Source organism: Rhipicephalus sanguineus, chromosome 7 (genome assembly GCF_013339695.2).
Source record: "Rhipicephalus sanguineus isolate Rsan-2018 chromosome 7, BIME_Rsan_1.4, whole genome shotgun sequence".
Classification (NCBI taxonomy): domain Eukaryota; kingdom Metazoa; phylum Arthropoda; class Arachnida; order Ixodida; family Ixodidae; genus Rhipicephalus; species Rhipicephalus sanguineus.
Window position 1 is genome coordinate 150,099,364 of NC_051182.1, and position 27,975 is coordinate 150,127,338.

Consider the following 27,975-nt stretch of genomic DNA (forward strand, 5'->3'; position numbering starts at 1 on the left):
TTAAAACAGTCTTTAGTCATAAATTTAGCGTTATTTTTGTGTTTTATTTGGAGCAGTTTGTTGAAACTGCGGAGCTGTTCCAGCGGAGCATGTGTTTCTCGCTCTGAGGGTTAGAATCGGTTTCGGCTATTGAAATTCTCGTTACGATCGGCAAATATGTCCCTCTCACTCGCCCTGGCACGTAGGTGCGGCTCTGTTCTATCGACGGGAAGGCACTGCATCCGAGCGATCCACAAAAGGTTGGCGTCTCGTTTGGCTTTGCAGTGAATTACCCGATCGCCCCGTAGCGCACATGGTTTTTTCAGAGCGCCGGCGATGCGGAGTGCGCGCTTTTGTCTATGCTTGTCTGCATTTCTCGCTTAGCTTTGTGCTTGTCCCTTTCTTCTATGTGCGTATACTAATTGCGTGCTACACGGAAAAGAATGCTCACACATTAAGGCGATCATTCAAGTCGGTGTGTTTTCGATTTCAGATGCGCCGCGACGCCGACCGCCGCTGTGTCCGCTACTGCGAAGTCTTACAGTACCGAAGTTCTGGCGCAACCCGCCTCGAGTGCGGAGGAGAGACACTATCCGGAGAAGATCACCCGGATAGTGGACGACATCGCCAAGCTGACGCTCATGGAAGTGGCGGACTTGAACGAACTCCTGAAGGTACGCGACTGCTTCAAACATTCTGTGCCGCGCGCCCGTCGCGGTAGCAGCTTCTGACTGCTGAAAGTGTGTCGGTCTCCATGGTGGTCACGGCGTCTGAATGTAGTACGACAAATCGCTGTCTGGAGTACCACTTGCATGATCAGCGCAGTGAGAGTTCACCGTTGAGCGGGCAGCGTGCACTACAGCGGTGCGCAGTTACGAACGCAGCGGTGTGCTTACGCGCACGATGCTGAGGTTGATGTTTTAAAAGCGGATGAGCCGGTCGTCGTTTCAGAAAACTCGGCGAGTATGCGCCACAGAAGGCGGATATGTGCCAAGCGGCTCCTAGCATAGCATAGCCTCGTATTAAGGGAAACAAGGGTGAGGAGGAAGAATAGGGGGGAGAGGGTAAAGCATTGCATAGCCTTGTATTGTACAGTTTAGCAAAGGAATGGGAAAGGCAAGTCAATGTTAGGAAGAAGGAAAAGAGGAGTGGAGAGGGCAAACCGTAGCATAGAAAGGGGGGGAAGGAGGGTGAGGAGGAGTGATGTGACGGTAAGGAGGAGAAAGGGCACTAGATAAGTAATATAGAAAGATGAAAGAAGATGTAGAAAGAGATAAACATGAAACAAGAAGATGAAAGAACTCAATCTGCGTTCGTCGAGTGGTGGCGCTTGCTTACCAGCAGCGCTGTTTCCTCAGATTTTACGGGTGTGGAACGGGCTTTAATTTTCTTCGTTCTTCATTCCTTGCAGAAAACACTTAACATTCAAGAAACACCAATGATGGCCGGAGCTTGGGCAGCACCAGCAGCCGCCGCACCCCAGGAGGTAAGTGGCACTCACAAAAGCGTGATAGAATTTTTCATCGAATGCGTGCGTGGACAACGGCAACATGTTAATTTTGATCAAGTCTCAACGTAGATGCGTTGAAGCAGGTTGTAACTTGAGATCTCCTGAAAACTTATTAAAGCCTTTGTTTGTTACCATGGTAAGCTAAGTAAGCAACAATTGCCAGCTTTATGTTTTTTCCCATTCAAAAAAACCATTACATGGGTTCTGTTGTAGTGTTATTGTGTTCAGCCCTGGTTTTAGACATTTCCTTTCTAAAATATTGCCACTCTTTCCGATTGGACTTTGAATCAACTTGGTATCGAAGTCATGTTAGGGTCGTCCACATCTAAAGTGAACACCTCATTTGTATTCAAGACCTCATAGAAGGTGATGTTTAATACATAATTCAGAAAAGTATTGTTCTTTTTATCGACACTGTGACTAGATGTCATATAATGGACATTTCCCTTGGGAAGTAGAATGATTCTTCTAGTTTTACTGACTTGAATAGCAACTTGTTAGCAACTTTTGGCCTGGCTACACATCTGGCCCCGATACCGTGAAGGCATGAAAATGTATTTTAAAAATTTGCCGTTATGATGAATCGAACACGAGCCAGCAGTGTCCCTCACTTTCGCAACACATTGTGCTGCTGTAAAATTATACGCAATGATAAACGAAATAGCACTACCAGCATAGTGCTGTCGCAGCGTTGTTGTGAATGCATGACTCGCACATGGATTGTTAGAAAGTCTTCAGAAATGCTCAGTGTGTTCAACTAATAAAGTATTGAACGCAAATGGACGCGCTATTATGTGCAGTTTAGTTGGCCTGTACGACATTTAATGAAATGTATATGGTGTGCAAATGCTCTCGCATGACTTATAAAAGCCTTTAAAAATGGTTTCCACCGAACTCTTCTTCTACCTTATCTTGTTACAGTTTTTTTTTTGTGTGTGTCTGTGTGTCTATGAATGTTATAGTCAGTTGCAACCTGAGAAAAAATGTAAGCTCCGCCTATTTATGCAAATTCTTTGTGGGAAGGACAGCAGAGGCTGTGGGCGGAGTTGACATTTTTTCTTACATTGTTACCGATGGTTACAACCTAAGGACATGTGGTGCTCTGTCAGAGCATCACGAGCCGCTGCATAGACTGGGACTGGGCTTCAGTTATTACCAAGGAAGGGGCGGCTGCCTGCGCGATTATTTTTGGGATCGCTGTGCATTCAGAAGGAGCTGCACGTGATAAAGAGGACACGTGGAAATCGGCCGAAAATCTACGCACGCACGCTGGTGTCACTTCTTTGATATTTAAACAAGAGCCCTTGTGTTTGCCTTTACTGTGACCAAGAAACCCGTTCAGGTTTCGAAACGTCGTTTTTTTAGCTCATTTTAGTTTTACTACTTTTCAGCGAGTGCATGTTTCTTTTTTCACCATGTTCTTTCCTCACCAGATGGGTTTCCATCAAAGCCTTGACTAAGGTTGTAACCGAATATAGTTATGTCTCTTTCATATCTCTACCAATATTTGTCTGTGACACGCAGGAGGACGAAGGCGAGAAAGTGGCCAAGGTTCAGACGTCGTTCACGGTGAAGTTGCTCAAGTTCGACGACGCCAAGAAGATCCAGCTCATCAAGGAGATCAAGAACCTCATGGAGGGCATTAACCTTGTGCAGGTGATTACAATCCCTTCCTGCTTACATCTTTGTCTTCCTTGCACAGTTAAAAAACTTGTTGAAAAGATATGTCGCAAACTGCTGTTAGTCGAAAAGGGATTCACTTATCTTTAGAATACTCATTACAGTAGACTCTCGATAATTCAAACTTGATGGGACCTCGGGATTTTGTTCGAATTATCAGAACTTTTTGTTATCAGAAGTTCTCATAAATATGACTCGGGGCAACATACCAACTAGTGTTGAGTGTTTATTGCTTCTCGGCGCCACAGCGACATCGTAGACAGCTCTGTATGATTTGCCAGTAAAGTCTTTAGACATCAACGATTCATTATACAATACAAGCACGCATGTGTAATTATGGGACAACCCCGTGACAGATGGTAGCCCCTTCTCAATCTCAGGACACTTTTCCACATGACACCAGTGTACTGCTGCGGCAGTGACTAAGAAGCATTCAGCACGCAATAGACCAAGGCCAGACCGTTTTCTTTTTCCTTCCTCATTCAGCATGATGTCAGTGCGCACGGTTTGGCCATTTTGTAGGCAGGCAATCGGCTTTATTTGCGACTGTTGATGATATAAAAACGCGAATGTTCCGCTAGAAGCAACAACCAAAGCAGCAGATATTTCCAGGCATGGACAGGCAAAAAGTTTGAATGAACAGAGTTTGTGCATTGGGGCAGTTTGAATTAAGTGGCTTTAAAATATATTGAAGACATAGCAGGCCAACCAAAAATTGATGATTTGTTTGAATTATCAAGTCTACTGTATATCGTTTATTAGAGTGCCTGTGCCTAGGTTACTTTGTTTATGTTTTGACTGACACCAATATTTCTTTCAGGCCAAGAAGTTTGTGGAGAGTGCGCCCCAGGTCGTGAAAGCGGACTTGCCAAAAGACGAGGCCGAGAAGCTAAAATCGAGCATCGAGATGGCCGGCGGAACGTGCGAGATCGTCTGAGAAGACGAGAACGACCAATCCGCATCCGATGGTGTGGCGTAGGAATTGTACAGTTTTCTTAATTTTCTTCCAAAGGAAGATGTGCCGCAAACCTTGATCATTGTCCAGAAACACAAGAACCATCGCTAATGCTGGACGTATTTTGTTTCGTTATTTTCACGCATATTTGTATTGTGCCCCAAACTCTGCAGGTGCCTGTATAGCATAGAAATAAATAATTCATACGTTTCTTGGTTTGCATTGTGATCGCTTTCGGCTGAGATGAGTAAAACGACTGATGCTTGCTACACCCATTAACATCATCATCATCATCATCAGCCTGTCTACGCCCACTGCAGGGCAAAGGCCTCTCCCATGTTCCGCCAATCAACCCGGTCCTGTGCTTTCTGCTGCCACGTTATACCTACAAACTTCTTAATCTCATCTACCCACCTAATTTTCTTCCTCCCTCTCACGCATTTGCCATCTCTTGGAATCCAGTCAGTTACCCTTAATGACCACCGGTTATCCTGCCAACGTGCTACGTGCCCGGCCCATATCCATTTCTTCTTCTTGATTTCAACTATGATATCCTTAACCCCCGTTTGTTCCCTGACCCACCCTGCACTCTTCCTGTCTCTTAAGGTTACACCTATCATTTTCCTTTCCATCGCTCGCTACGTCGTCCTCAATTTAAGTTGAACCCTCTTTGTAAGTCTCCAGGTTTCTGCTCTGTAGGTAAGTACCGGTAAGATGCAGCTGTTATATACCTTCCTCTTGAGGGATAGTGGTAGACTACCATTCATGATTTGATAATGCTTGCCGAATGAGCCCCATCCCATCCTTATTCTTCTAGTTATTTCACTCTCATGGTTCGGCTCCGCGGTTACTACCTGTCCTAAATAGACGTACTCCTTTACAACTTCCAGTGTCTCGCCACCCATCGCAAAGCGCTGTTCTCTGCCAAGATTGTTCCACATTACTTTAGTTTTATGCATAATAATTTTCAGACCTACTCTTCTACTTTCCGTATCCAGTTCAGTAATCATGAGCTGTAATTCGTCTCCCACGTTACTCATCAATGCAATGTCATCAGCGAATCGCAGGTTACTGAGGTACTCTCCATTAACTAGCTCTGAGAGGGAAAGTACAGGAATTCAGTTTCACTTCAGAATAGGTACGCGGCTTTAACCGAGGAAACCGAGCTTAACGTTGACGCAATGAATGATAATCTGACTAGTGTCGTTAAGGAGTGTGCAGTGGAAGTCGGGGGTACAGTCGTGAGACAGGACACTGGTAAGCTATCCCAAGAGACGAAAAACCCATTAACATGTACAGGGTCAACCAAATCTAATGTGAACACCTCACTAGTATTCAAGCCGATAAAACTAGAATGTTCATTTTACTTCACGATAGAAAGTCTCCGTTATACGAGATCTATTAATGGTGTCGATAAACACAACAATAGTTATCCGTATTGTACATTAGAGATCAGTTTCTATGAGCTCTTGAGTACTAATGACGTGTTCACCTTAGATTTTGACGACCAAGTACACTCAGACCTCAATATTGAGAAGATTGATATAACAAATTATTGGTTATAGCGAAGTAAACGAAGAATAGTCTTGTCATAGATACGGTGTTGCGAATATACTTTTATAACGAATTTTCGGATATAACGAAGTTATTCTCGCGCGAGATGCGACTGTTATAATGAGGTTTGTGTGTATCCTGCTCAAGGAGCCTATAAGTATCCCACAATGGCTATCTGCAGTCAGTGCTCCTTCGTTTGATATCTAGAAGCGCACAAGAAACCAGGAAGAAAGAAAATGACACAGAGGACAAGCATGTGTGAAGTTCTCTTTTCCCATCCTGTTTTTTTCTGTGCACTGTTGTGTATGAAAATGCAGGACTACGAGCTCGCACAAATCGCAGTTATGTTACTTCGCTTCTATCACTTTGATGAATCATTTGCCAATAAACAAATGAGCTAACTTCACTGAACCTTTGTCGTGACAACGTTGACAATTGAAGTGGTTCCTGGATGCTAAGTCTGTCGTGCAACGTCACATGCAAAATAGCACCTACAACCACGTGTAACAATTAAAACTCCGTTCCCGCGTTAAATCTAACATCAAAACTTCTTCGTTCCCACTATGTGGTTCTGGCTTCATGCTTTCTCCAGCGGTTTGCCTCACTTCATTCATCCACGCAATGAAACAAGATAAACAAACATGGCCGCCGCCGCCGATCTCAAAATGGAGAGCGCCAAAACGGTCGACGTTCACCTGTTTTCCTGCGACATCAAGCACCGCGGCAAGGCCAAGGCGTCCACCTACTTCTTGCCCCACGTCGAACCTGTCGAAGGACAGCCGGGCATCTTCAAGTCGCACCTTCGTGGACGACCTCTGAAGGGCCGTCACCTGACGCTGCCCGAGGGCTACAGCGGCATCGTAGCTCGCAGCGCGGCCACGGACTCGGAATGCGAGTGCAGCACCAAAAAACTCTACGTCAGCGGTCGGTTCGACAAGATAACCGCCTGGAACTGGAGCATTCCGCTTTACGAAGACAGGTGCCGGCAGATCAACGACTGGATCGTCGTCAACCAAGCGCTACACGGGTGCGAGGATGAGTGAACGAGCAAGGCGCCGAAAACGCGCGCGCTTTGTTTGTATCTATCTACTGCACGTTGAAGTCACAGAGGCATTCGTGAAAGGTGTCGTTGTTCGCGACACCTGTTTGCGTTAAAAGTGCGCCTACCTTGTTTTACCTCAGGGGTCAATGTTGAACGCCGTTCGGCAGTTTTGACTGTTCGATATCGTGCCACTGTTCGTGCGTGAATGTCATGTCCAACGTAACGGTGTGGTTGGTCACTGCTTGTTTCATGCTAACCATCAATTTATTGCTGTGTGATGCGTTGAAGTAGCGGTAATAAAGTCTACCTTGCTAAGCACTTGCAGGCTGTTGGATGAATGCCTGACAGGCCTACAGTGTAGATGTATGTTTTCCGGGCGGTTTTGTTTTTCTTCTTTTATTGATTGCATTTAACAGAGCAAGAAACATAGATGCGACTAAACACGCCGTTGCGGTCCAGGGGCAAAGGCGATTCACAGTAGTGCTGAAATGCGGTCAAAAGTTTAAAGAAATTACGATAGGACAAAATCGTTTACAAACGTTACGGGGTCACCGAGATTGTCTTAATGTCAAGCTGCTGCTAGATCCAAGTACATAAACTGCAGCTTTATTACTCAACTTGGAATTTCAAAGCCTACTATTTAACTTTTTCAATTGACACTTTGCAACAATCTGTTGAATTTTCTGCAAGAATGTTTTCCACATGAGAACTAGCCCACAGACTGCTTTTAGTCGCATCGATTTTTCTTGCACTGTTAAATATGTTCACCCCTCCACGTTGCAGCGAAAGTGCTTGAGCATCACAAAAGCTTTTCAAAAATTCCTGCAGGAAAGTCGCATCTCGTTGTAGGCTCCATGATGCACAGAAAGGTAGAAAGGAAAGGCAGGGACCAGTGTTAAATGGAAAAAAATTTTTTGTATGCTAGTCAGTGGTCAAGGCTGTTCGTGTGGAAAACAAACTTGCTTGCGCATGCGCTGCACTATTTTGCAAAGTGTCAATTAGCAGCTGCGTTCAATGTACGTGGTTATCGATTGTTGGTCACAGTTTTGTGCAGCAGCATTCTTTATGCTGCAGGCCAGATTTGCCTCGGCGTTCGTGGAAAATTAATGACTCATTGTGTTGAAATCGTGGGAATCCATGACACACATAATGTCGCATACACTTGTCATCATAGGCTGAGGTACCTGTACATTTCGTACCTCACCCATTTTATTGCAATAGCAATTATATGGACAGTCTCAGCTGAATTTTGCCGTCGCTGTCGCCGCCGTCATGCACCATATATGTATAAGTACGTATATATATATAAAAGCTCCAAAGAAAAATAATTCAGAAAAATGCTTCTGAAGCGCGGAATCGAACCAGGGACCTCTTGCTCCGCAGCGAGTGGTGCTAACCACTACGCCACGAAACGCAGATCCTCCACGTAGCTAACGGCGAGCGTTATACACACACCCTTTACCGCTGGACGGACTCAGAGACGCTAGGCGCTTATAAGCGTTTCTTCATTACCAGCGAGATGGCGCTAGGAGCGCGACGGGCGGATTTAAAAGTCGTCGGCGAGCTCGCTCGCTTCTTCTTATATTTGCATAGGGAGAACCTTCCCTTCCGCTGTCTGCTCGCGCGGTTTTCTCGTGCTGAGGGGAAGAGGGATGTTTCACGCTTTCACCGTGATGTCCGCGCTCATGTTACGGAGCGCACGAAAGTCACTCGAGCTCAAGGGACGCCGCTAAACGAACAAACAGAAGATGAGCGCGAACTATCAAGTGTCACAGCTCGACACTTGAAGCACGCTAGTTTCCTTCGCTGCTTTGACCACCTTTGCAACAGGAGCGCTGTTCAAACTGAGAGTATCCATTGGCGAGCCTCACTTCGTATAGCATTAGTTTCTTGCTATGGCATTCATTGCTTCGCCCTTGCGGCAAAGCTGTGACTTTTTTCTATACTCTGTGCACATATTCTGCGCTATCTTAATGGAATCCAAACATTAGCAAAACACTTCCGGCTTTTTCATTATGAAACATCTTCAACGGGGACATGTTACCAAGACGCACATTTTGAACAAACTACAAAATGTGTTGACCATAAGTAGAGCCCCCTCTAGTACACATTTCACGGGAGCGCGAAAGAAAAAAAAAAGCAGTAGCCAGGAAATGTATAGTATGAACGCACAGTTAAAAGTGGAAAGTGCTGCTAAATAATAAGACGCATTGCACACAGCTCTATCTCAGGTTTTATTCAGCACTTTATGGCTTATAGAGGTTCTTGATGGAGGTCTTAACGTTTCTTTTGTGCGTTTGCCAGAACTAGACCCATTTCGAGCACTTGGATGGCCTTGTGGCAGTCCACATCGCCAAACTCATTGATGTACCTACCTGCTCAGCACATCCAGTGCAGTGACAGTTTGCAACGTCTCAGGCAGGAACATTGCGGGAACGTGTGAAAAGGAGATTCTGATATGTACATAGGTGTCTGTAGATTCCTCGCTGGGACCAGATGCCAGAAATATTATACTCAGAAAAACGTATAATCGAGGTTCCACTTTAGTTGCCCTATTAGGTCGGTTGAGCTGGCAACCATAACCGCATGCAAGATGGCCAAAACTGAAGGTTCGTAGAATGAACTGCTGAAACTTTCGCAGGCAGCACCACAACGCAATCAGATATGTTTGTTGAGCCTTTTTTATTTCGCAGCAAGATTCCAAACTTACAAAAGCATGATCAGCAAATAATTACACACCGAGTAATGTCATGTGCACATTTACTGTACAATATCTTTCAGGTCACACAATGTCCTCATTTCACTTTTAAAGAATGCAGTATACAGGCTTGGGTTAAAGTTTACCATAAAATGTGGGCTCGGAAAAAAAGTTTAATGTGAACCTAGGCCTTCTGGCTTGCAGCCGTTAAATACTATCTAATAATATGCTGGTCTCATAAACACTAAACACATTTACACATGAAATCTAGTTTCAGAAAGTATAAGCACAAATAAAAGAAACATATAATATTCCACTTTTTCACAGATACCACATTCTGTAAACTTTTGACCCTACCTGGTTTCTGTTAGTGGCTCAACAGTTCTTAATATTTACATTTTATTTCCTAGATATTGTTGAATAACTTAACTGACAGCACTTCAGAGTGACACAGGAAGATGATGCTTAGTTCACGTCGCAGAAGGTGACGAAGCGAAATGAGAGTCGTCGCCTTCGCATATTGCCACCGCTGCATTTTGATGTCAATTGCGTCTCCGATCTTTTGTCCGCGAGTGGCAGTGTCGTGACGACGTCAAAAGCAGCAAAGCAAAAGATAAAAAGACTAAATTCTAGCCCCTCTGCTTCGCACCAGTAGCGATAAACATAAATCCCTGGTTTTACTGGCTTTACGTAATTATACTACTAGGCTTCTTTACTATCGGTGATGGTTGAAAGATAGGCTGCGCTTGAAGCCCGGCGACGCGCCGTAACTGAACATCTCGGCGACGTAGTTCGGCGACTTCGGCGACTTGCACATCAACTCGTCTTCGTCGTCCTGGGAGAAAAAGAGGAGCAAATCAAAATCACTCTTAGCATTACAAAAGAAAAAAAGACACTAGTCGACATCTATACTCCGTTTCATAGATCAGGTGCAACGCTGTGGAAGCTTTGCAAGAAGTTCAGTTAGCAAAATGTGCAAGTCTGTAATGTCTTGCGCTTGGCTTTCATTGTTGTAAACGTGGCCTCCGCGATCGGCTCCGGCTGCGCGATACCGGAACTAATCTCAGAGGCCAAGATACGAAAACAAAGAGGCACTAAGTGATCCAATGGCAACCGTATAAATAACGGGGGTTTTCTATACTTCTAAGGCACAAAGCATCTTCATTTATTACTCAGTCTACGAACGAAAAAAAACTATTTCTTGGCGTTGTGATGAGTAACGATTAGTGGGACATCCTCTCAAGCACTATCTAGTGGGTCTTTCTCTACCGTGCATTGCTCGTGAATGCCGTTCGTGCTCGGAGTCCGTGACTTGAGCCGTTTGTTGAGCAACCGGTCGAACCTTACGGACAAATCTACTGCAAGAAGTCTCGCTAGCTTCTACAGCGTCGACGCATGGAAGGGAGTACACGTAATGCTTCACATTAACGAGAATGACTGTAGCACAAGACTTTGACATGCATCGGTTTATCCATGCAGGCATAGCAAAATCAAAATACTATTACGCGAGGCGTCTCAACATTTCTTGGCTATTCCCATTTCGGCAGCTTTACATTACATTGTAGTATCCAGAGGTTGGCCCGCTTTGCCATGACAATGCTCGCAGGATTGACGCACTGATTACGGGGGAGGCTGATATGAATCTAAGTCTTTGCTAATGAATTTGAGAATTTGCCATTATTCCTTTGTGACACGGCGCCCTCATTTAGAGACGCGACTTTCTTTTGCCATTTCTGTGCACTATTGGTAAGGAAGAGACCACAAACACTGAGCATTCTTGCTACATAAAGTTCCTTTATATCACTACTGGCTAAAATATTTTGCTACACAAAATTGCTTTGGCGAAGATGGTACCGCGTTTAACGAGACCTTGGGTGTGGGGTGTTCCGGCAGGAATTTCAAAAATTTCTTTTACAGTTTTAGGAAAGCTCGCAGCCGGCAGATAACTGTCGCATGTAATTTAAGTGGGTGGTTGAATTAGGTTTATGAAGAAATACAGCATGACTGATAGTAAAATAATTAGATAATCATTTATGTTGTAACTGCAATTAATTGCAGTAACATATACACTATAATTTACTCGAATGCTACCGCATCATTTAAATTTGGTGTCCAGAACCTCAGCATCAAATTATGTAAATTTCACGCATATATAGACAGCCGATCGTAATGCTTGTCACAAAGGGTTATCCAAAACTGTCATAGCATTCACTCCTGTCCTTAATAATTTCTGTGGTTTTACGTACAAACACCACAGTATCACTATGAGGCATGCCACAGCGGAGGGCTACGGTAATTTAGAACACCTGAAATTCTTTAATGTGCACCTAAATCTAAGTAATAAGTATACAGGACTCTAGCATCACTCCTGTCCTTAAATATATGCAAAGGTGGGGAATAATGCACAACACATAAAGACCATGCAAAGCGAGGACTGTTCCAAATAACGTTGCAGTAGAAAAGCCACACTGTTCGTGCAAAAGCGTCGCTACTGAAAGATGGAGCCAAATGCAGACCTCGGGTTCATCGTCCAAGTCCGCATCTTCGTCGTCGTCGGACTTCTCGAACTTCCTGTACAGCGGATCAATCCATTTGCCGGTGCTGGAGCGTGAAGAGAAAGAAGGCACAGAAATAAGAAAGGGCAACTTGTCAGAAGGAATAAACAAGGCAAAATAAACAGCAATGCAATTTGTCGTTCAGAAGCATAAATAACTTCAGCTACTCTTTGATGCAGCGAGCCGTGAAGAGAAAAATGATAGGTGTAACCTTAAAGGACAAGAAGGGAGCAGAGTGGGTCAGGGAACAAACGCATGTTAAGGACATCTTAGTCGAAATCAAGGAGAAATGGGCATGGGCAGGGCATGTAGCACGTAGGCAAGATAACCGCTGTTCATTAAGAGTGACTGACTACATTCCAAGAGAAGGGAAGTGCACGAGGGGAAGACAGAAAGTTAAGTGGGCAGATGAGATTAAGAAGCTGCAGCAAGCACAGGACCGAGTTGATGGGCGAAACATGGGGAAGGCCTTTGCTCTACAGTGGGTGCAGTCAGGCTGATGGTGATGACTTTGACAATGCAATGCCCAAACACAGTACTACACTTCTGAAAATCGTCACTTGTTCTTTACAGCAGGATAAGCTCAAGGGACCGAAAAAAATGTGTTCTTATTAACAGGAGCTCAATTTACAGAGAAAAGATGTGCAGAGGACGTGCAAATCATGGCTTTCAGCTCGTAATTGACGCGCAGCTCCAAGAAGAGTCTCACCGCTTCAGCACGTAGGGGTCGAAGGGGAAGAACGCGTCGAGGACCACGTCCCCGTAGGGCGTGTCCCCACCGGCCGTGGGCAAGGCTAGCCGCTGGTTGCGCTCGATGACACTGTAGCAGTAGACAAGCTGGTAGTGGCGTGCTATCGAGGCAAATTGCTTGACTACGGCGGGCAGGCACGCCTTCAGGGGGTTCAGTGGACACATCACCAGTGCCTCCAGGTTTAGTTCGCGCAGGTACTGCAGGCCTGCAAACACGGTACAACAGACAATGTACCACGGAACAATTTTCTGAATAACACTGACAACATCCAAGGTACCAAGAACTTTAGGAAGCTGCTGGAGGCGCCGTTTCTTCAACACTAGAAACCCGTTCTTAGCTAAGCACAGCTGTCCATACTGATATGTCTGTTCATAATCCATGTATGTCTTCGCAATCCGGACACATAAATGTCCCTAAACAGAATGCATCTTCAAAATCTGTGCAGAGAAGTCCCTGTAATCCATATGCAGCTCCATATTCTGCATGCAAGAAACTCTTGAATCCGTTAAGAGAAATCTCTGTCATCCATATCCACCTCCACAATGTGCACACAGAAATCTCCGTAATACTCATGTGACTCCCTAATCCTGACCTAATTTCAATTGAGAGCTGGCACTTCTGTTCATGTGTTGTGAGAGATAGGGGAGTGAGGAGTGAGCGTGTGTTGGGTGCTGGTCTCGGAGGCTGTGTGTGGTTGACGGCGGAGGAACAAGATGGCGTGAGTGTTGGGTGAACAGCGAGGGGGCGCGCGGGAATGCGGAAGGAGGGAGATAGGGTACGAGACGGGGGGTCGGACATGTTGGATATGTGGCGCGGAGAATAAAGATGTAGTGAACGTGGTTGTGGATCGTCAAGTATATCGTCGAGTCTGACAGTGTCATTCAGCATTCTCCTCCTATTCTGGGGTGTTGTTTCAAAGCCATGAACTCTTGCGCAGCACCAAAATACCGCAGTCACAGAGTCCACCTCTTCAGCGCAGAGGAAGAAGGGGCCAACTGCAGCGTATACCTCACCTTTCGCGCCGTCTGCGATGCCCTTGTGGTGAAAGGCGAACACGTAGAAGACAGTTTGGCAGACGGCGTAGAAGGTCCCGTGCCGCTGGACATCGTGCTGGGGCTGACAGAAGCCGCCATCGTTCAATGACGCCATATAGCCATGCGCCCATTGGCACATCAGGGACAGGGAGTCGCACACCGTGCTGCGTCAAGTAATATTATTTATGAAGGTGAAAGCTTTCTATGGCTGTGCTCTAATTCTAGACAGCGTCGTAGGCAGTCCACACTGACAGCTTAGGTGACAGCATTGAGACTGAATCACTGAGTCGTCCAAGTAATGGAATGCATCTGGATGATGTCTGTGCGACATGATGCCACCTCGCGTCGACATGAGAAAGATAAGACAAACAATCCGAATTGCTATTTCTTTAACTTCTTTCAAGCAAAAAAGATCTATCAAATATCTGTCAAACAGTCTACTTCCTTTCGTCTACTCAGTCTACTTCCTTTTTTGTCTTTGTCTCTTCTGTGCGTGCTGAAATCATCCCACAATAAATTCCTACCAACTCGCCCAGTTTTCATTACTTTTACAATCATTACAGATATCTTTTGTTACACCAGAATCTGACAGGACAAAGATCAAATTAATAGTGTTAAATAAATTTTTCAGTAAGTGAAAACCTGGAGCATTGCATGCCTAATGCACTATCCCACTATGAGGAACACCATAGTGGGAGATATTCTAAAGATTTCAACCAGCTGCGGTGTTTTAGCATGCACATGAAATCTAAATACGAGCACTGAAAGGTACGAACGGATGCCCCACCTGAGAGGCACATATTTCGCTCGAGCCAGAAAGCTCCCGATGTAGAATGCCGATGCCTGCCGCACAATGCACGACGTGGCCGGGTTCTGGACTTTCTTCCAGAGGTAGTCCAGGAAGGCAACGGCCAAGGCAGCCTGAGTAGTAGTCAGAGGAAAGAAAGCAACACGGCTGCAAACCATACACGACTACAATAGGAGTTTCCCATGATCAGAATTTGAAGCACAATATATTAGATTTAAATGGGTACTGAAACGAACATTTTAAGTAGGTTTTTTTTGCGACAAATGAAAGACCAAGTCCTCAAGAGCCTAGAAAATGTACTGGTAAGCATGAGTGCACCCTGAAAAATTAATTACAACATGTTTTCAAAAGCTAGTTTTAGTTCCTACTGTACCTTGACATCACGGCACAGTATAAGCTTCTCGTCACATACTCGCGCAAAATACCGTGACGTTTCCACGGCCGCTCTGCTGCGTGGCTCTGTTGGTGATGCACAAGCAGCCATTTTTAATGTTTTTTGGCGGCGCGCAAGTGGCGGTATGGTTAGTTTTGGTACCTGACATCATCACAACCAACCATACTAGCGCGTGACGTCACCAGAATTGACATTGTAGCCTGACGTCAAGCTAGTGTCGATGACAGTAGGTGCACCATGTGAAGTTGACCTCTATATCAAAATATAATATCTTATCAACGTTTACTGAGCTTCACACTTGCTCAGAGTGGTCTCTGTATACTGCAGATTCGTATGAGTGAGTAAACTCAAGGTTCGAAAATTGGCGTCAGTACCCATTTAACATAGCTATACAACGTCAATACAACATGCATATGGCCAACCACTGCATAAATTTTCCTCGATTACGAAACAAATTTCTGACCATCGTATTCACACATGTCCCTTAAGTTCATACCACAACTTGACTACAACAATCGACAGCATCACAACGCTCAGCATGTATGCGCCCAAGTAGCAAATGTAATTGGCGCTTTGGGCATGTTCTCGTTAGTCATCGCGTCAGATGAATGTAGACGTATTTCTTAATGCGGGAGCGAGTGCAAGCTTGAACTGAACCACTAGACATTGTCCCCAGTTAGTTTGTCTTCACCCCGATGACGCCTATGCGGACGAGTGTATGAAAGATACGGAAATGTGGCAGTGGCCCCGGCAAAGAACTGTTGATAGTTCGATACTCAATCGATTCAGACTTTCTTTTTCTTTCCGGTCCTATAGAACTTAAGGGGAGGGGGTACGTAAGTTTCAGGAATATTTTGCTGTATTTGATGTTCAAACCTCACAAAACTAAACAGACTTGTTTTTTCATGCTCATTTAAACTATGCAACAATTTTCCTTGTAGGTCAAGCAGTTTACGTGATACATAAAAGAACAACTTCGAAGCGCCAAAAAACAAGGGCATTCCACACTTTTTCAGTTTCAAGTTAGCGCTCGCTGTGTCCACTCTTTTTCGTCTGCCCTTGTTTTTTAATGCTTTGAAGTGGTTCTGATGTCTTACAAACTCGCCAAAGCTTCCGTGCTTCTATGATACACAAAGCTGCCTATCTATTGTTTCCGGAGATGGCAGGAAAGGAACCGGTAGCAGAAAGTGAATATTATTAGATAACTAGTTAGATACTACAGTATGAAATAAGTGCAGCGCTGCAAACAGTTTTCAGATCAAATCGAAGCTAGCCCCCCCCCCCCCCCCCATTCAGCAGATTATAAAACTTCAATGTTTGTACGACTACCATAAATAAAAAAACAAAATTAAAATTTAAAAATACAAGTGCAGAAAATTAGAATTCTGCTCTCAGCACTTTCTGATACACAGTTTGGGCTTTATGTCAAAAAAATAATTGCAGCTTAGCGCTTCTAGATCACGAGATATCACTGAAGCACTAAATAAGTGACCCAAAAACATTTCGGATTCAGCTAGAACTCACTGCATAGGTCTAAACTTTGGATGAAATACTGATCTTATAAGACTTTACATGTGAAAGAATAGTTGCAGATTTCAATAATGTAATAAAAAACTTATTCTTTCAACCTGTGTCAACAACCAGCATCCCACCTCAAATTACTAGCGATGCTTTTTACTACCCTTTCTTAAAAAGTGCGAAGCGTCGCTTACGGGTCGGAAGCTGCACAGGTAGAAGAGGAGGAACTGCACGTGGCAGCACTTGTGCGTCGGCAGGACTATCTTGTCGAATATGGTCAGGAAGTCCTTGAAGAGCACTTTCGTCTTCTCCCAGTCCAGCTTGGTCATGTCGCTGCCGTCTGCAAAGGGTGCCACACCACATTTGAGCAACATCGGAGACAACAGTTCGAAAATGGGAAAAGGCCACTTTGCAGAGAAAGCAAGACACCAACGTAAGAGTTGATGACGGCGATTAAAACGCAGCCACCAATTACCTGTTCATCTTTATCCAAGAATATAGTGCATAGTGCAACGTGGTCGTGGTGGTGAAGTATGCAGAACACAAGCTGTTACAGATGAAAATTCATTATTGAGTGAACGTGTGCCCAGGAAATGAGTCAAAAGTACAAGCAATAAGCGCTGTACACTAATAGCCATGATCACAGTCGTTGGCCTTTGGTAATTTTATCGTCAGCGGGATATGTCTTTTATGCATAAGAGATCGATCCTTCCAGCATTATCGCTTGTGCTTGTGTGAGCTCTCGAATAAACTTGACTGCTCGCGTTCTGCGCGTAATCTTAGCAGAACAATCTGAAACAATTGCGAAGCTCCCTGGACATTGTGATGCGGCCTGCGCTGAGCAGTGCTAACAGTGTTTTGTAAATGACACCCGAAGACATCAAAATAAAGATATAAGGGCATGTGGAAACATGTACAGTAAAAGCTTGTTAATTCGACACCCGTTAATTCGGATAATTCGGACGGCTCTATTGGTCCCGGCCAAAGTGCATGTTAATCAATGGGACCAAACCTTCGTTAATTCGTCAGAATTGGGCTCCGCACCGCTTAATTCGGACAAATGCTGACGGCTGCCGCTACACAAAAGTGTGGTAAAGCATCGCTGGCACCACTGGAGCGAAACCGAAACTTGAGTGACATCGCCATCGTCATCAACTAGTGGGGGCGATCGCAGCGTCACCGAACGTCGGCGTCTTCTTTCTTCGCTCCAATACGGTGCTCCAATGCGCCTCCGATGCCATTTTCCCTTGTGTTGTGTCGGCACCGTCTCTTCTTGCGGAGTTCTCTTATTTTTCCCCGTTGTGACCGTGTTTACATGTGAGGCCCGAGCATGCGGCAGTAGCTGACGATGGCATCGACGAGTTATCAGCCGACTCCACCGACGATGACTGTCCGACCTTCGATGCTGTCCTTCCCACAAATATGACCCTTCAGGACTACATCGCGATTGATGATTGTGTCGCCACGACTGGTCTCCTGCCCGATCAAGAAATTATTAATGATGTCGTGACCTCATCGTCGCACCTCACGGGAAGTCTCGGAGGCGCTTTTGATATTAGAGGACGTTTGCCTGAGCACTTGCAACAGTTTGCGTGCTGTTGGCCGTTTGGAAGAGTTAAGAAAAATTGTAATGTCAGCCGGAATCTGCGCGAAAACGCAGACGACCATTACAAAATACTTCAGCAAATAAAGGTATGCCTCTGCAACTTGATTTTAATGTTGTTTTTCCTGTTTATTCGTTAATTCGGCATTCGGTTAATTCGGACATTTTTTCCGGTCCCGTGAAATCCGAATTAACGAGCTTTTACTGTATGCACATGCTGCTTGCAAACTGTACAATGCTCATGGAATAGGATGCATCAATTTAGGGTTAAGTAATGCGCATACTTTAGTTTCTACAGTGTTCAGTTTGTGCCACATCGGCTTTAATATTGGCTCATACACTTAGATCGGAGCCAACACTGCCTTCAGTGCTCAGAATCGCTGTGACAAGACACGGTTATCTCGAGCAATGGCGCATACCGGTCGTTACATTTGAAGTTTCGAAGTCGTGTTGCAATCCATGAACATTGAAAACAATCTCCACTGCACGACAACAATACACACCATCAAGTCATTTCAAGACAGCCATCTAAGTACACGATTCAGTTTTCTTGGAGACACAAGAACACCAGGCTGAAGCGGTTATCACTTTTACATTTCATACGATGGGCTTCGATGGCTTCTCTCTCCCCTTCGTAGACACCTCTCCTGATAAACTTAGCGTAGCAAAACAGGTGGCAATCGACAGGCAGCCATCTTTTGTACCATTAAGAACGACATGCTCTTCCAATGTTTCGAAAGGTTTTAGTTTTGTTAAGTATCGATGCGCTCTTGGATAAAGCACTTTTGTGGCTTTCCTGCATCCCATGACAAGCACAGTGGGTATGGCCCAGAAGATCTCGGCCGAAAAGAGTGCCATTGACAGACACAGAATAGAAAGAGGGCGGAATATTTTTACACTGTCGTGCTACCCAGACCCAAAAGACATCTTTCTAAAGCGAATTTTCAACTCAACAATTGACTCAATCTTTTACTCAATTTTGTGACTGGCTTTAGTTGCTCTTTAAAAGGCACGATGCGGCAGCCACCTCCACTTTTGGTGATACGAATTTTAAGATCGGGAGCCAAGCAACAATTGGCAAACATTTTGAACAAGTTCAATAAAGGGTGCCGATATTATTTTGTGCCATTTTCAAGATATTGAGGCGTCGCGCCTTAATTGCACATTTTTCAGCCGTTTAAAAAAAAAGGAAAGGAAACATGATTTGGACAAATTTCGTGCGTCGGCACTCTTCCGAACAAAAACATGCACCAACGAAGCGTCACTTCAGTTGCACCTGCATACCTTTGACGTTGCAGTGTTGTTGGAAATGCAGGTAGAACTGGTTTAGAACCTGGTCAAGCGTGTCAGCGAGGGGATGTTGCATTCGTTCCGAGTCTGCTCCGTTGGCTTTTTCCTGCAAATTACACAGGCAAACATGAGAACTCCATTGAGAGAGAAATATAACTTGTTAGGGTATATAGTTGGGTGTGTTGGTACAGGTCCATAATGAAACTTCAGCACACGGAAAGAGACAGCAAAAAAGACAAAGGACTCTTCCCTGACCCTTTCCATTTGCCGAAGTTTGATTAGGGAGAAAGCCTGTTTTCTGTTTTACAAGAAGAGCTCTGCACCTGCAAGCAAAGACTCACAAGCATACCTTGCAATCCACTCAAACTGAATGTTATGTTAGTTGATCCACTCAAACTGAATGTTATGTTACTACGGAATAACTTCACAGTGCCGAAAAAATTAGGACAGACGAAAAAGAGCAGACGACACGAGCGCAAAAGGGTGATTTCCACACTCAAACCTCATTATAACAAAGTCACATCTGCCACGAAAATAACTTTGTTATATCCGAAAATTCGTTATAAACGTTTATTTATAACACTGTATCTATGACAAGACTATTCATCATTTACTTCGTTATAAAAGATAATTCGTTATATCCATGTTCGTTATATCGACGTTTGAGTGTACATCGGCAGCTCGTTATTAGCTGGCCTTTCTGTAGTATAACTCCTATCTGGTCCTTATAACTGATAGAATATTATATGTATGGTCCTCATTATACACAAGATCATTCTTACATGCAAGATCATTCAACGTTACTTTACATACATGTAGACAAAGGAAAACTCAGGTACCCTCTCTAGAACTTGGACCTAGCAGACGTGTCATTTTTTGCAGAAACTGGCTGCTAACTTTTTTGTGGTCTGTTTATGAATGCCTTGGGAACAACAGGGACGCGACAGCTGTGAAGCCATGACATGTCGTGACGGCAGCAGCATTTCAATGCGACACTTTTTCCAACACACGTAGCTTTTCATGTGACAGTCTACCCTCGTTATCAAGGTAATCAACTGGCCATCATGAACAGTGACAATAAGACTAGCACAGAATCAAGCATACCATATAGCTACAATATACCAGCTCAGTGTGCAAACGCAGTGACTCTCCGGAAAAATGTTTGTGAATTAATACATTGCAGCATGATTCGTGTGCTACTATGATCAGCCGTACCATTTCAAAGATGTCATCTCCTTCCATGGCGTCATCGTCGTCTTCAAGCTCAGCCTCGTTGATTTCATCTTTGGGGCAGTGCAGCTGAAATACATAGACCAAAACATGTTGCAAAAAATGAGAAACTTGCTTGCCTGTGGATAAAAACAATGCTTTCTCTCTGAGAGACAAAAAAAAGGAAAACATGAAAAGCAATGAGCGCTCACACTCACACTGTCATGATGATGCGTGCAAGTGTTACAATGGTGTGTGCAAATGTGTGCAAGTGGACCAGCAGTGCTTGGCAGTCGGTGCAAGAACTTCAAGGGCAGTGTTGGCACATGTACACGTTTTTTATTTTCTGGCTTGCCAAACGTCTTCAAGCACCAAGAGTGGTGCTTTCGGTATGGTGAATTAATAATTTACTAATACGAGAGAAATCTTTTTTCTCTTTACAGTCTCTTTCTGTTTAAAACAGGGCAACGACAAGAGGAAACATTTCCAGCGCTGTGTTTGTCTCCTCTGTTTACAGCTCCGTTTTTAGCGTAGCTTTGTTCAAGTTATGGCAAAAGACAACTGCTGTCAGAAAAAAGAACTCACATCAATCTGCAGTGCTTTGTGCGTCAGCAGCTGCAGCAGCTCCAACCTGTGGTCCGGGATGTACGATGCCACGCGCAGAAGGTGTCCCACAAGCGAGGCTTGCTGAACACCGTCCCTTTTCATGTAGGGAAACACCTCAGCGAGGATCTCGACGAATCGCGTGGGAGCTCTGCGTACAGTTCAAGCCGCATCGATTAATCAACTCATTGATTGATTGACTAAAAATAGTTCAGTGATTTATTGTTTTTGTGTTTAAACTTCTGAAGCAATCGAGTGGTTATATGTAAAGAAGATGCTGTACTTGATGGGCTTGGAATGAAGACCAACTGCCTCACTGAATCTGGTCATTAATGAGTAACGAATAAGGTCATTTATAAGTTGAGGCCATTCATGTGCAGTGAATACGTAGTTTGATGCCAAATGTCATTTATGAGTAGTGAATAAATAGTACACCTGAAGGTTGTTTTTGTTTAGTGAGAACAGTATTATTGAGGGTGATTAGTAATTAGAGAATACTAGGGGTGTGCGAATATTCGAAATTTCGAATATTTTTCGAATAGTGTTTGCTATTCGATTCGATTCGCACTGAAATTTTACTATTCGAACTTCCCAAAGACAAATGCAGTCAACGTCCTGTTAAAAGTGACCCCTTCAGATTTTTAATATGCTTCACCTCATTACACTCTCGTATTGCGGCAAAGCTGCCTTTCAAGCTCCGTTACAGTCGAACTTAGGCAAGAGCCAGTCAACGTCTGATTGGAAGTGGTCCCTAGATTTTCAATATGCTTCACCTCCTCACACCCCCGTATTGCGGCAAAGCTGCCTTTCAAGGTCCGTTACGGTCGAACTTAGCCAAAAGACAGTCAACGTCGGTTTGGAAGTGGTCCCTAGATTTTCAATATGCTTCACCTCATCACACCCCCGTATTGCGGCAAAGCTACCTTTAGAGCTCCGCTACGGTCGCAAATGTATTAACTCAAGAAAACGCTGCTTCCAACATGGAGATGAAAGATGTGGCAGAGTTGGGGGCTCAATTAATGCTGTTTTGGACTTGAAATTTGGGCAGGAAGTCCGAAAAATCGGACGCCGAAGTTTTTTAGCATCCAAAATTTCAGATGTTCTTATATATCGACGTCTACAAGGCAGATTTGGCACTCCGGACTTGAAGGGAGCACACCCTTGTCCACCACATCAGTTGGCCTTCCACAGCAGTTGAAAGAGGAGGAGAAGCTGAGGAAATGGTATCTCTGCCTATCACGTGTAAAGTGTTGTCGGCAACACTTTGGTTGCACCAAATCATGTACATAGATACAATTCGGCCTCTACATTGCCTCACTCTTGATAAGAACGACAACTATGAAATATGACCCCACAAGCACTTCATCAACCTAGCGAAAAGAAACACTTTCATGTTGCGATCTCACAAGAACATACTTAGAGATTCTCTGCAACTTTTTCTGTAATTTCACTTCGAATTATTCGAAAAATGTTTGAGAAATATTCGAAAATTATTCGAAATTATTCGATTCGATTCGCACTCAATCTTTATTATTCGAATTCGCTTCGCACCCAAAATTTTGCTATTCGCACAGCTCTAGAGAATACACAGCACTATTGAAGACCATTTATGTGCAGTGAGTAGTACGTAGTTTGCTGCCGAATGTCATTTATGAGTAGTGAATACATAGTACTATTGAAGGTTTTTGTGTAGTGAGAACATTGCTACTGAGGGTAATTATTAATTAGAGAATACACAGCACTACTGAAAGCCATTTATGTGCAGTGAAAACAGTACTACTGATGATAGTTAATGAGTAGCAAATGGCAAACAAGTACTACTGAAGGTCATGTACGAGTTGTGAGTACATAGTACAACCAGGTCATTTATGCACTACTGAAGGTCATTTAGGAGTGGTGAGTACATAGTACAACTTAAGGCCATTAACGAGCACCAAATAAGTACTACTGAAGGTCACTTATGAGTTGCAAATGTGTCAAATGTTCTGCGTCACATGTTACAACCGGAGGGTGGCAACTGCAGCTTTTCTTTCTTTTTTTTTTCTGTTTCAGTACGAGATATATACAGCTATTCTTGTGGGTTCCATGTGGCATCCACATTCACATGTCAAATGTAATATGTTGTTTCATGGAGTGCTTGCTTTGTTCTTTATTGTTAATTATTAGAAGAGTCTATCTGTATTCTTCCTGAGTATTTAGCAATAAACTTCATTAAGCTGACCTAACTTCGCATGTGCTTGAATTTTTTTTCAACAGCACAAAAAAAGAGAAATATTTAATACCAACTTTAAAAGAAATAACTACTTTATGGAGAAATCGTCTCAAAATATCAAAGCTGTTCCGGGGTTAACTTCTTCTTGAGTATCTCCGTGATCTTTTAAGTTTCCACCCCGTATGTTACTCCTGGGGCCCACGATAGCCACGCAAACTCGAAATTTCAGTCTTGCATCACACTGTGAGGCAAGCGTTAAAACTATGCACACAGTGATGACAGAGACGCCAAACGAGGCAACACTTACGTAGGCACGAGCTTGAAGAGAAGCCGGAACAGTGCGTGAAGCCTCTCCAATTTTTCGTCACGCTCTGGTGTGTCCTTTGATGTGGCTTCTGCGAAGAGTCAAGGTGACAGGAGTACAGACAAATGCACACAAAAAAATGTGCGCAGCATGCACTAGTGACGCAAGGCTGGAACCAACAGTGGAGCTTACGTTCCACCTAGCTGAGTTTTGCTAGTAATGCTAAGCTTTTGCTAGAGATGCTAAGTTTTTGCTAGTAGTACTAAGTATGGCTAGACTTGGCTATTTTCCGGTTTCGGTAGGTTCCCCACACTACGCACTGCCACGTAGTTTTGGCGGGAACATGTCACGTGACTAGTCACGTGATTTTACTCACGCGACTAGATGCTACGTAGTTTTGGTGGGAACATGTCACGTGGCTAGTTACGTGATTTTAGTAACGTGACTAGGTGTTACGTGATATTATGCAATTTTAGTCACGCGACTAGATGCTACTTGGTTTTGACGGGAACATGTCCCGTGGCTAGCTGCTACGTGATGTTGTGATTTTAGTCACGTCACTAGCTGTTACATGTTTTTGGCGGGAACATGTCACGTGACTAGTTGAGGACCCAGAGATGGCCTGCAGTATACAAGAAAATTTTATTACTATCGAACAGATGAAGAAGAATGCAGGTAAAAGCTGCCCCTCAGAGCAGTGTGAGAGATGCCCATATCTGTCATGCTCTGTCACGTTCAGCACAATACTGTCGGCAATAGCAGAATGTGTGGATACTCTAGTTGACGTTGAAACACATGTAAGTCAAATAAAACTAAAAATATTCTATAGACTGACACAAAGGCTGACATGCATCAAAGTATACACAAGTAAACAATAATATTAATTTGTAGGGTTTTATGTGCCACAATATCATGAGGCACACCGATAGTGAAGGGCTCCAGGCCTTAAGCATTCGCCTCCAATGAAATGCGACCACCGCGGCCAGGATCAAAGCTGCGACCTTCGTGTCCAAAGTACGTAAAAGTAGAAGTGATTTGTTACTACTCAAATTTAAATTATTTACTTACATTTATAAAAATTAATTTTAAGGTTTTGCTGTACACTAGTTGTTAAACCATCAATGTGTACACTTCCAAATGTGCACACATCAAATGGCAGCCAACAGCACACTGTTTTGAAGTCTGGCAAGGTTTTTTCCCCTTTATTTCACCTTTGAAGACTGCACTTAGTTCATACTGGTATACAGGCAACAGATTTACTTATGTAAATAGGCCTCATATACAACATGCATTCGAAACATTATAGGTACAATGTTTTTGTTAAATTTTCTTTGGAGAAGAAAAATGTTTTTTGCACCTCTGTAAATGTCGTGGTACCTTACAATAAAAGGCCTGCTTGACTGAAAAGAACACAACTACACAAAGTACAATATGTATCATACATTTTTCATCACACTGAATACGGCTCAACAAAGTGAATGTCGCAAGAACTGTGTCACAAACCTGGTGACATGAAGGTGTTCAGGAGAGATACGACAATGCCCCTGAGGAACGCAGGATGGATGAAGACCATGTCGCAGGCCAGCTGCGAAAATGCCTCGATGACACCAACGTTCCTTTTGAGCAGGTTGATTTTCTGAAAAACACCGCAGCAATAAGAACAGGACGATTGAGTACACTAGGAAAATTGTGTCAACGTGTTGTAGCCTTGAACAACTGAGCAATGCACTACAAGAAGTGACTGACAGCAAGACAATCAAATGCACTGTAGCATAGTGTTCATGCCACTCTTTGAGAGTCTTAATTAAATTGTACATGACCTTCCCATAGCACTATCACAACACAAATGAAGTCAGTCGAGCTGGTTCTTCTGCACAGGAGAAACACATGCATTTTCCATGCGGCGAACACTGCGTGCACACACGTTGTCATCTATCATGTGGTTTTGGCACTCGTCTTTCAGTTCCTGATGTTAGGATCAAGCCTTGAATGTCATGGCTGATTTCTGTGAAGATAACGTCACTGATAATAAACAAACATTAACGCTTTCATTGGATCGGTGTAGCTTCTTTATAATTAGCGGAGCATGTAACAGAACTCAGCCAAAATCTTGCATGCGTAATTCCAGTGGAGATGAGTGTTCTTCACTTCAATTTGAGGAACGGTTATCTGTCGATGGACACAAATGAACACCGGGATCCAAGTCACATAAAGTGTTGCCGTAATGCATTGACACTTACCAGGACACAATCCAGAACTTCATCGTTGTGCCTCTCAATCAGAGGTGCAGAATTCTTGATGCGCTTCAGCAACCTCACCAACGCTTCATCCTGAAAAAGTGTCATGTGCACCCCAAAGGGTAACGTAAGCATCAATTCTTTTGCGATGCTTCAAGACTAACCATTTCACTGTAGTCATGCTCCCCAAATATGAAAGAGATACGACACAGTGTGCGACAGGCCGGACACTTTTTGGCACAAGATATGGCCAAGCAGTGCCGAGACAATGGTGATAGTTTTAAATGAAGCTATGAATAGCGAAGTGTACGTGTGAAGTGGCTTTAAAAGTGCTAAATAAGAGTCTTTGTGAGGTGCACGAAACGCAAGGCTATTAAATTTACGGCAGTGACACCAGCAAAAAAAAAAAAGGCATACGGTCGAACTCGCATATATCAAATTATTGTTTATGTCAAACAGTTGTAAAAATTCCCTTAAATTACTGGTGTAGCCAGGGGCAGTTGGGGGGTGGGGGTCAAACCTCACTTCTGCCGAAAATTTTCGATTTTGCATGTGTATATACACACACACACAAATGCACGCACGAACATGCATAAAGTAAGGTTGAACCCTCTCCCCCCCCCCCCCCAAAAAAAAAGATAATGATAATTTATGGCTAGGCTACTGCCTTGAATATATAAAATATTTTATATATCGAGTTACCTATATATGAACTTTTTTGTGATCACCTTCAGAGTCAATATATCCGGGTTCGACTGTATCATAATGGAAGCTGTACAACCAGAACAAAAGGTAGCTGCGCTGTCTACAGTAGGGGTTTATTTTAACGTTGCTGAAAATCAATAAATTAGTAAATAAACAGGTGCTCAAGTCAATGCCGGCCTCTCGCACCACGGCGCTCCGTATTGGTTTAGGATATTAAACTCCATCAGGCAATCGATGAATCGATCAATGAGCCGACCGCAGACTAGCGCCGGATTGCACGTTCGCTGTGCAATTGTTGCAAACACCCTCCCTCCGATCCTCTCCATATAACGGCGACTTGCGCAACGCGTTGCAACTCAGTGGATTGCGCAACTACCGTTTCGCGGGCATGCCGGCTTTTTGGTTCGCTTGTTTTGACGTGTTTGAACGCGCCTTCAAGGTTCCTAAACTCATCAAAACACGGGACACCGGAAACAACAGCTCAAGAAACGAACGAGCCTCGAAGATCCAATTCTTACCAACATGCACATTTACGGATCTCGCTACAATGAGCACAGCTCGACTGTCGAACCGCAAACATTCCAGTTCTTAATCGTGATATTTTTAAGAGAGAGGGATAACAACTTTTAATTATATTCCCGGAAATGATAGCCTGGTTTATCGTCTGGTTTGCTACACCGGGTGTCGGGTGATGACTATGGTATATACAACAATCGCATATACACACAAATACCACGTAGTCACAAACACACATATTTACGCAAGAGTAAATAAGTTCTAAGAATGCAAGAGAACAATGCAAGAACAGCTGTAAAGAATTTGGCCAGTGCTTGTTATTATAGGCAAAACTTTCCTTAAGAAACAAACTTACGTCGACGTCGGTCGACTTGAGGACATTGATCAGCTGCCTGTAGTTGCTCGCCATGACGTTAGACTTGTTGGCTTCCGTAAAAGCCATCTGCACATCGATGTCGTCGGCGGTTGGCAGCTTGAATCCCACGCGGTTCTCGGCGACGCCTGTCGATGTCGAAGGACCACGTTTCTTCAATATCGACGTGGTTGACATGGTGACGTAAAGTTGGGACAGCCCAGCCAGCTGCGTTGGCCCAGGCGAACGGCTACTTGTCAAGACACAACAAAGACCGCCGCTTAGCAGTCTTTATTCACTTCAGGTGTTACTGTACAGTTCGAACGTTTGAGAATCGCTGAAGTACGCGTTCGAGACTCGCGATAACACGACGACAACGCGCCGTGACATTATACGCCTAGCGTAGCGCGAAACCCAACCATGCGGCGGGGAACCAATTTTCACAAGACCGACTTTCAATGACTGA

The 27,975-nt window shown here is 44.0% G+C and overlaps 3 protein-coding genes across 3 annotated transcripts; 2 read left to right on the forward strand and 1 right to left on the reverse strand.

Annotated features, from left to right (window-relative positions):
* Nucleotides 1-62: 62 nt before the first annotated feature.
* Nucleotides 63-4,321, forward strand: LOC119400236 (39S ribosomal protein L12, mitochondrial). The gene is made up of 5 exons (XM_037667246.2): nt 63-239; nt 473-653; nt 1,391-1,465; nt 3,014-3,145; nt 3,990-4,321. The coding sequence occupies exons 1-5, from the start codon at nt 157-159 to the stop codon at nt 4,104-4,106; spliced, it is 588 nt and encodes a 195-aa protein (XP_037523174.1). The 5' UTR covers nt 63-156; the 3' UTR covers nt 4,107-4,321.
* Nucleotides 4,322-6,295: 1,974 nt separating this feature from the next.
* LOC119400238 (uncharacterized) lies at nt 6,296-7,050 on the forward strand. Its single transcript, XM_037667247.2, has one exon. The coding sequence runs from the start codon at nt 6,320-6,322 to the stop codon at nt 6,719-6,721; it is 402 nt and encodes a 133-aa protein (XP_037523175.1). The 5' UTR covers nt 6,296-6,319; the 3' UTR covers nt 6,722-7,050.
* Nucleotides 7,051-9,379: 2,329 nt separating this feature from the next.
* Nucleotides 9,380-27,957, reverse strand: LOC119400234 (RNA polymerase I-specific transcription initiation factor RRN3). The gene is made up of 13 exons (XM_037667243.2): nt 27,513-27,957; nt 25,940-26,029; nt 25,203-25,335; nt 23,703-23,790; nt 21,166-21,334; nt 20,587-20,670; nt 19,366-19,477; nt 16,673-16,818; nt 14,546-14,679; nt 13,738-13,922; nt 12,683-12,929; nt 11,935-12,019; nt 9,380-10,253 (listed from the first exon to the last, which is right to left on the reverse strand). The coding sequence occupies exons 1-13, from the start codon at nt 27,705-27,707 to the stop codon at nt 10,134-10,136; spliced, it is 1,788 nt and encodes a 595-aa protein (XP_037523171.1). The 5' UTR covers nt 27,708-27,957; the 3' UTR covers nt 9,380-10,133.
* Nucleotides 27,958-27,975: the final 18 nt, after the last annotated feature.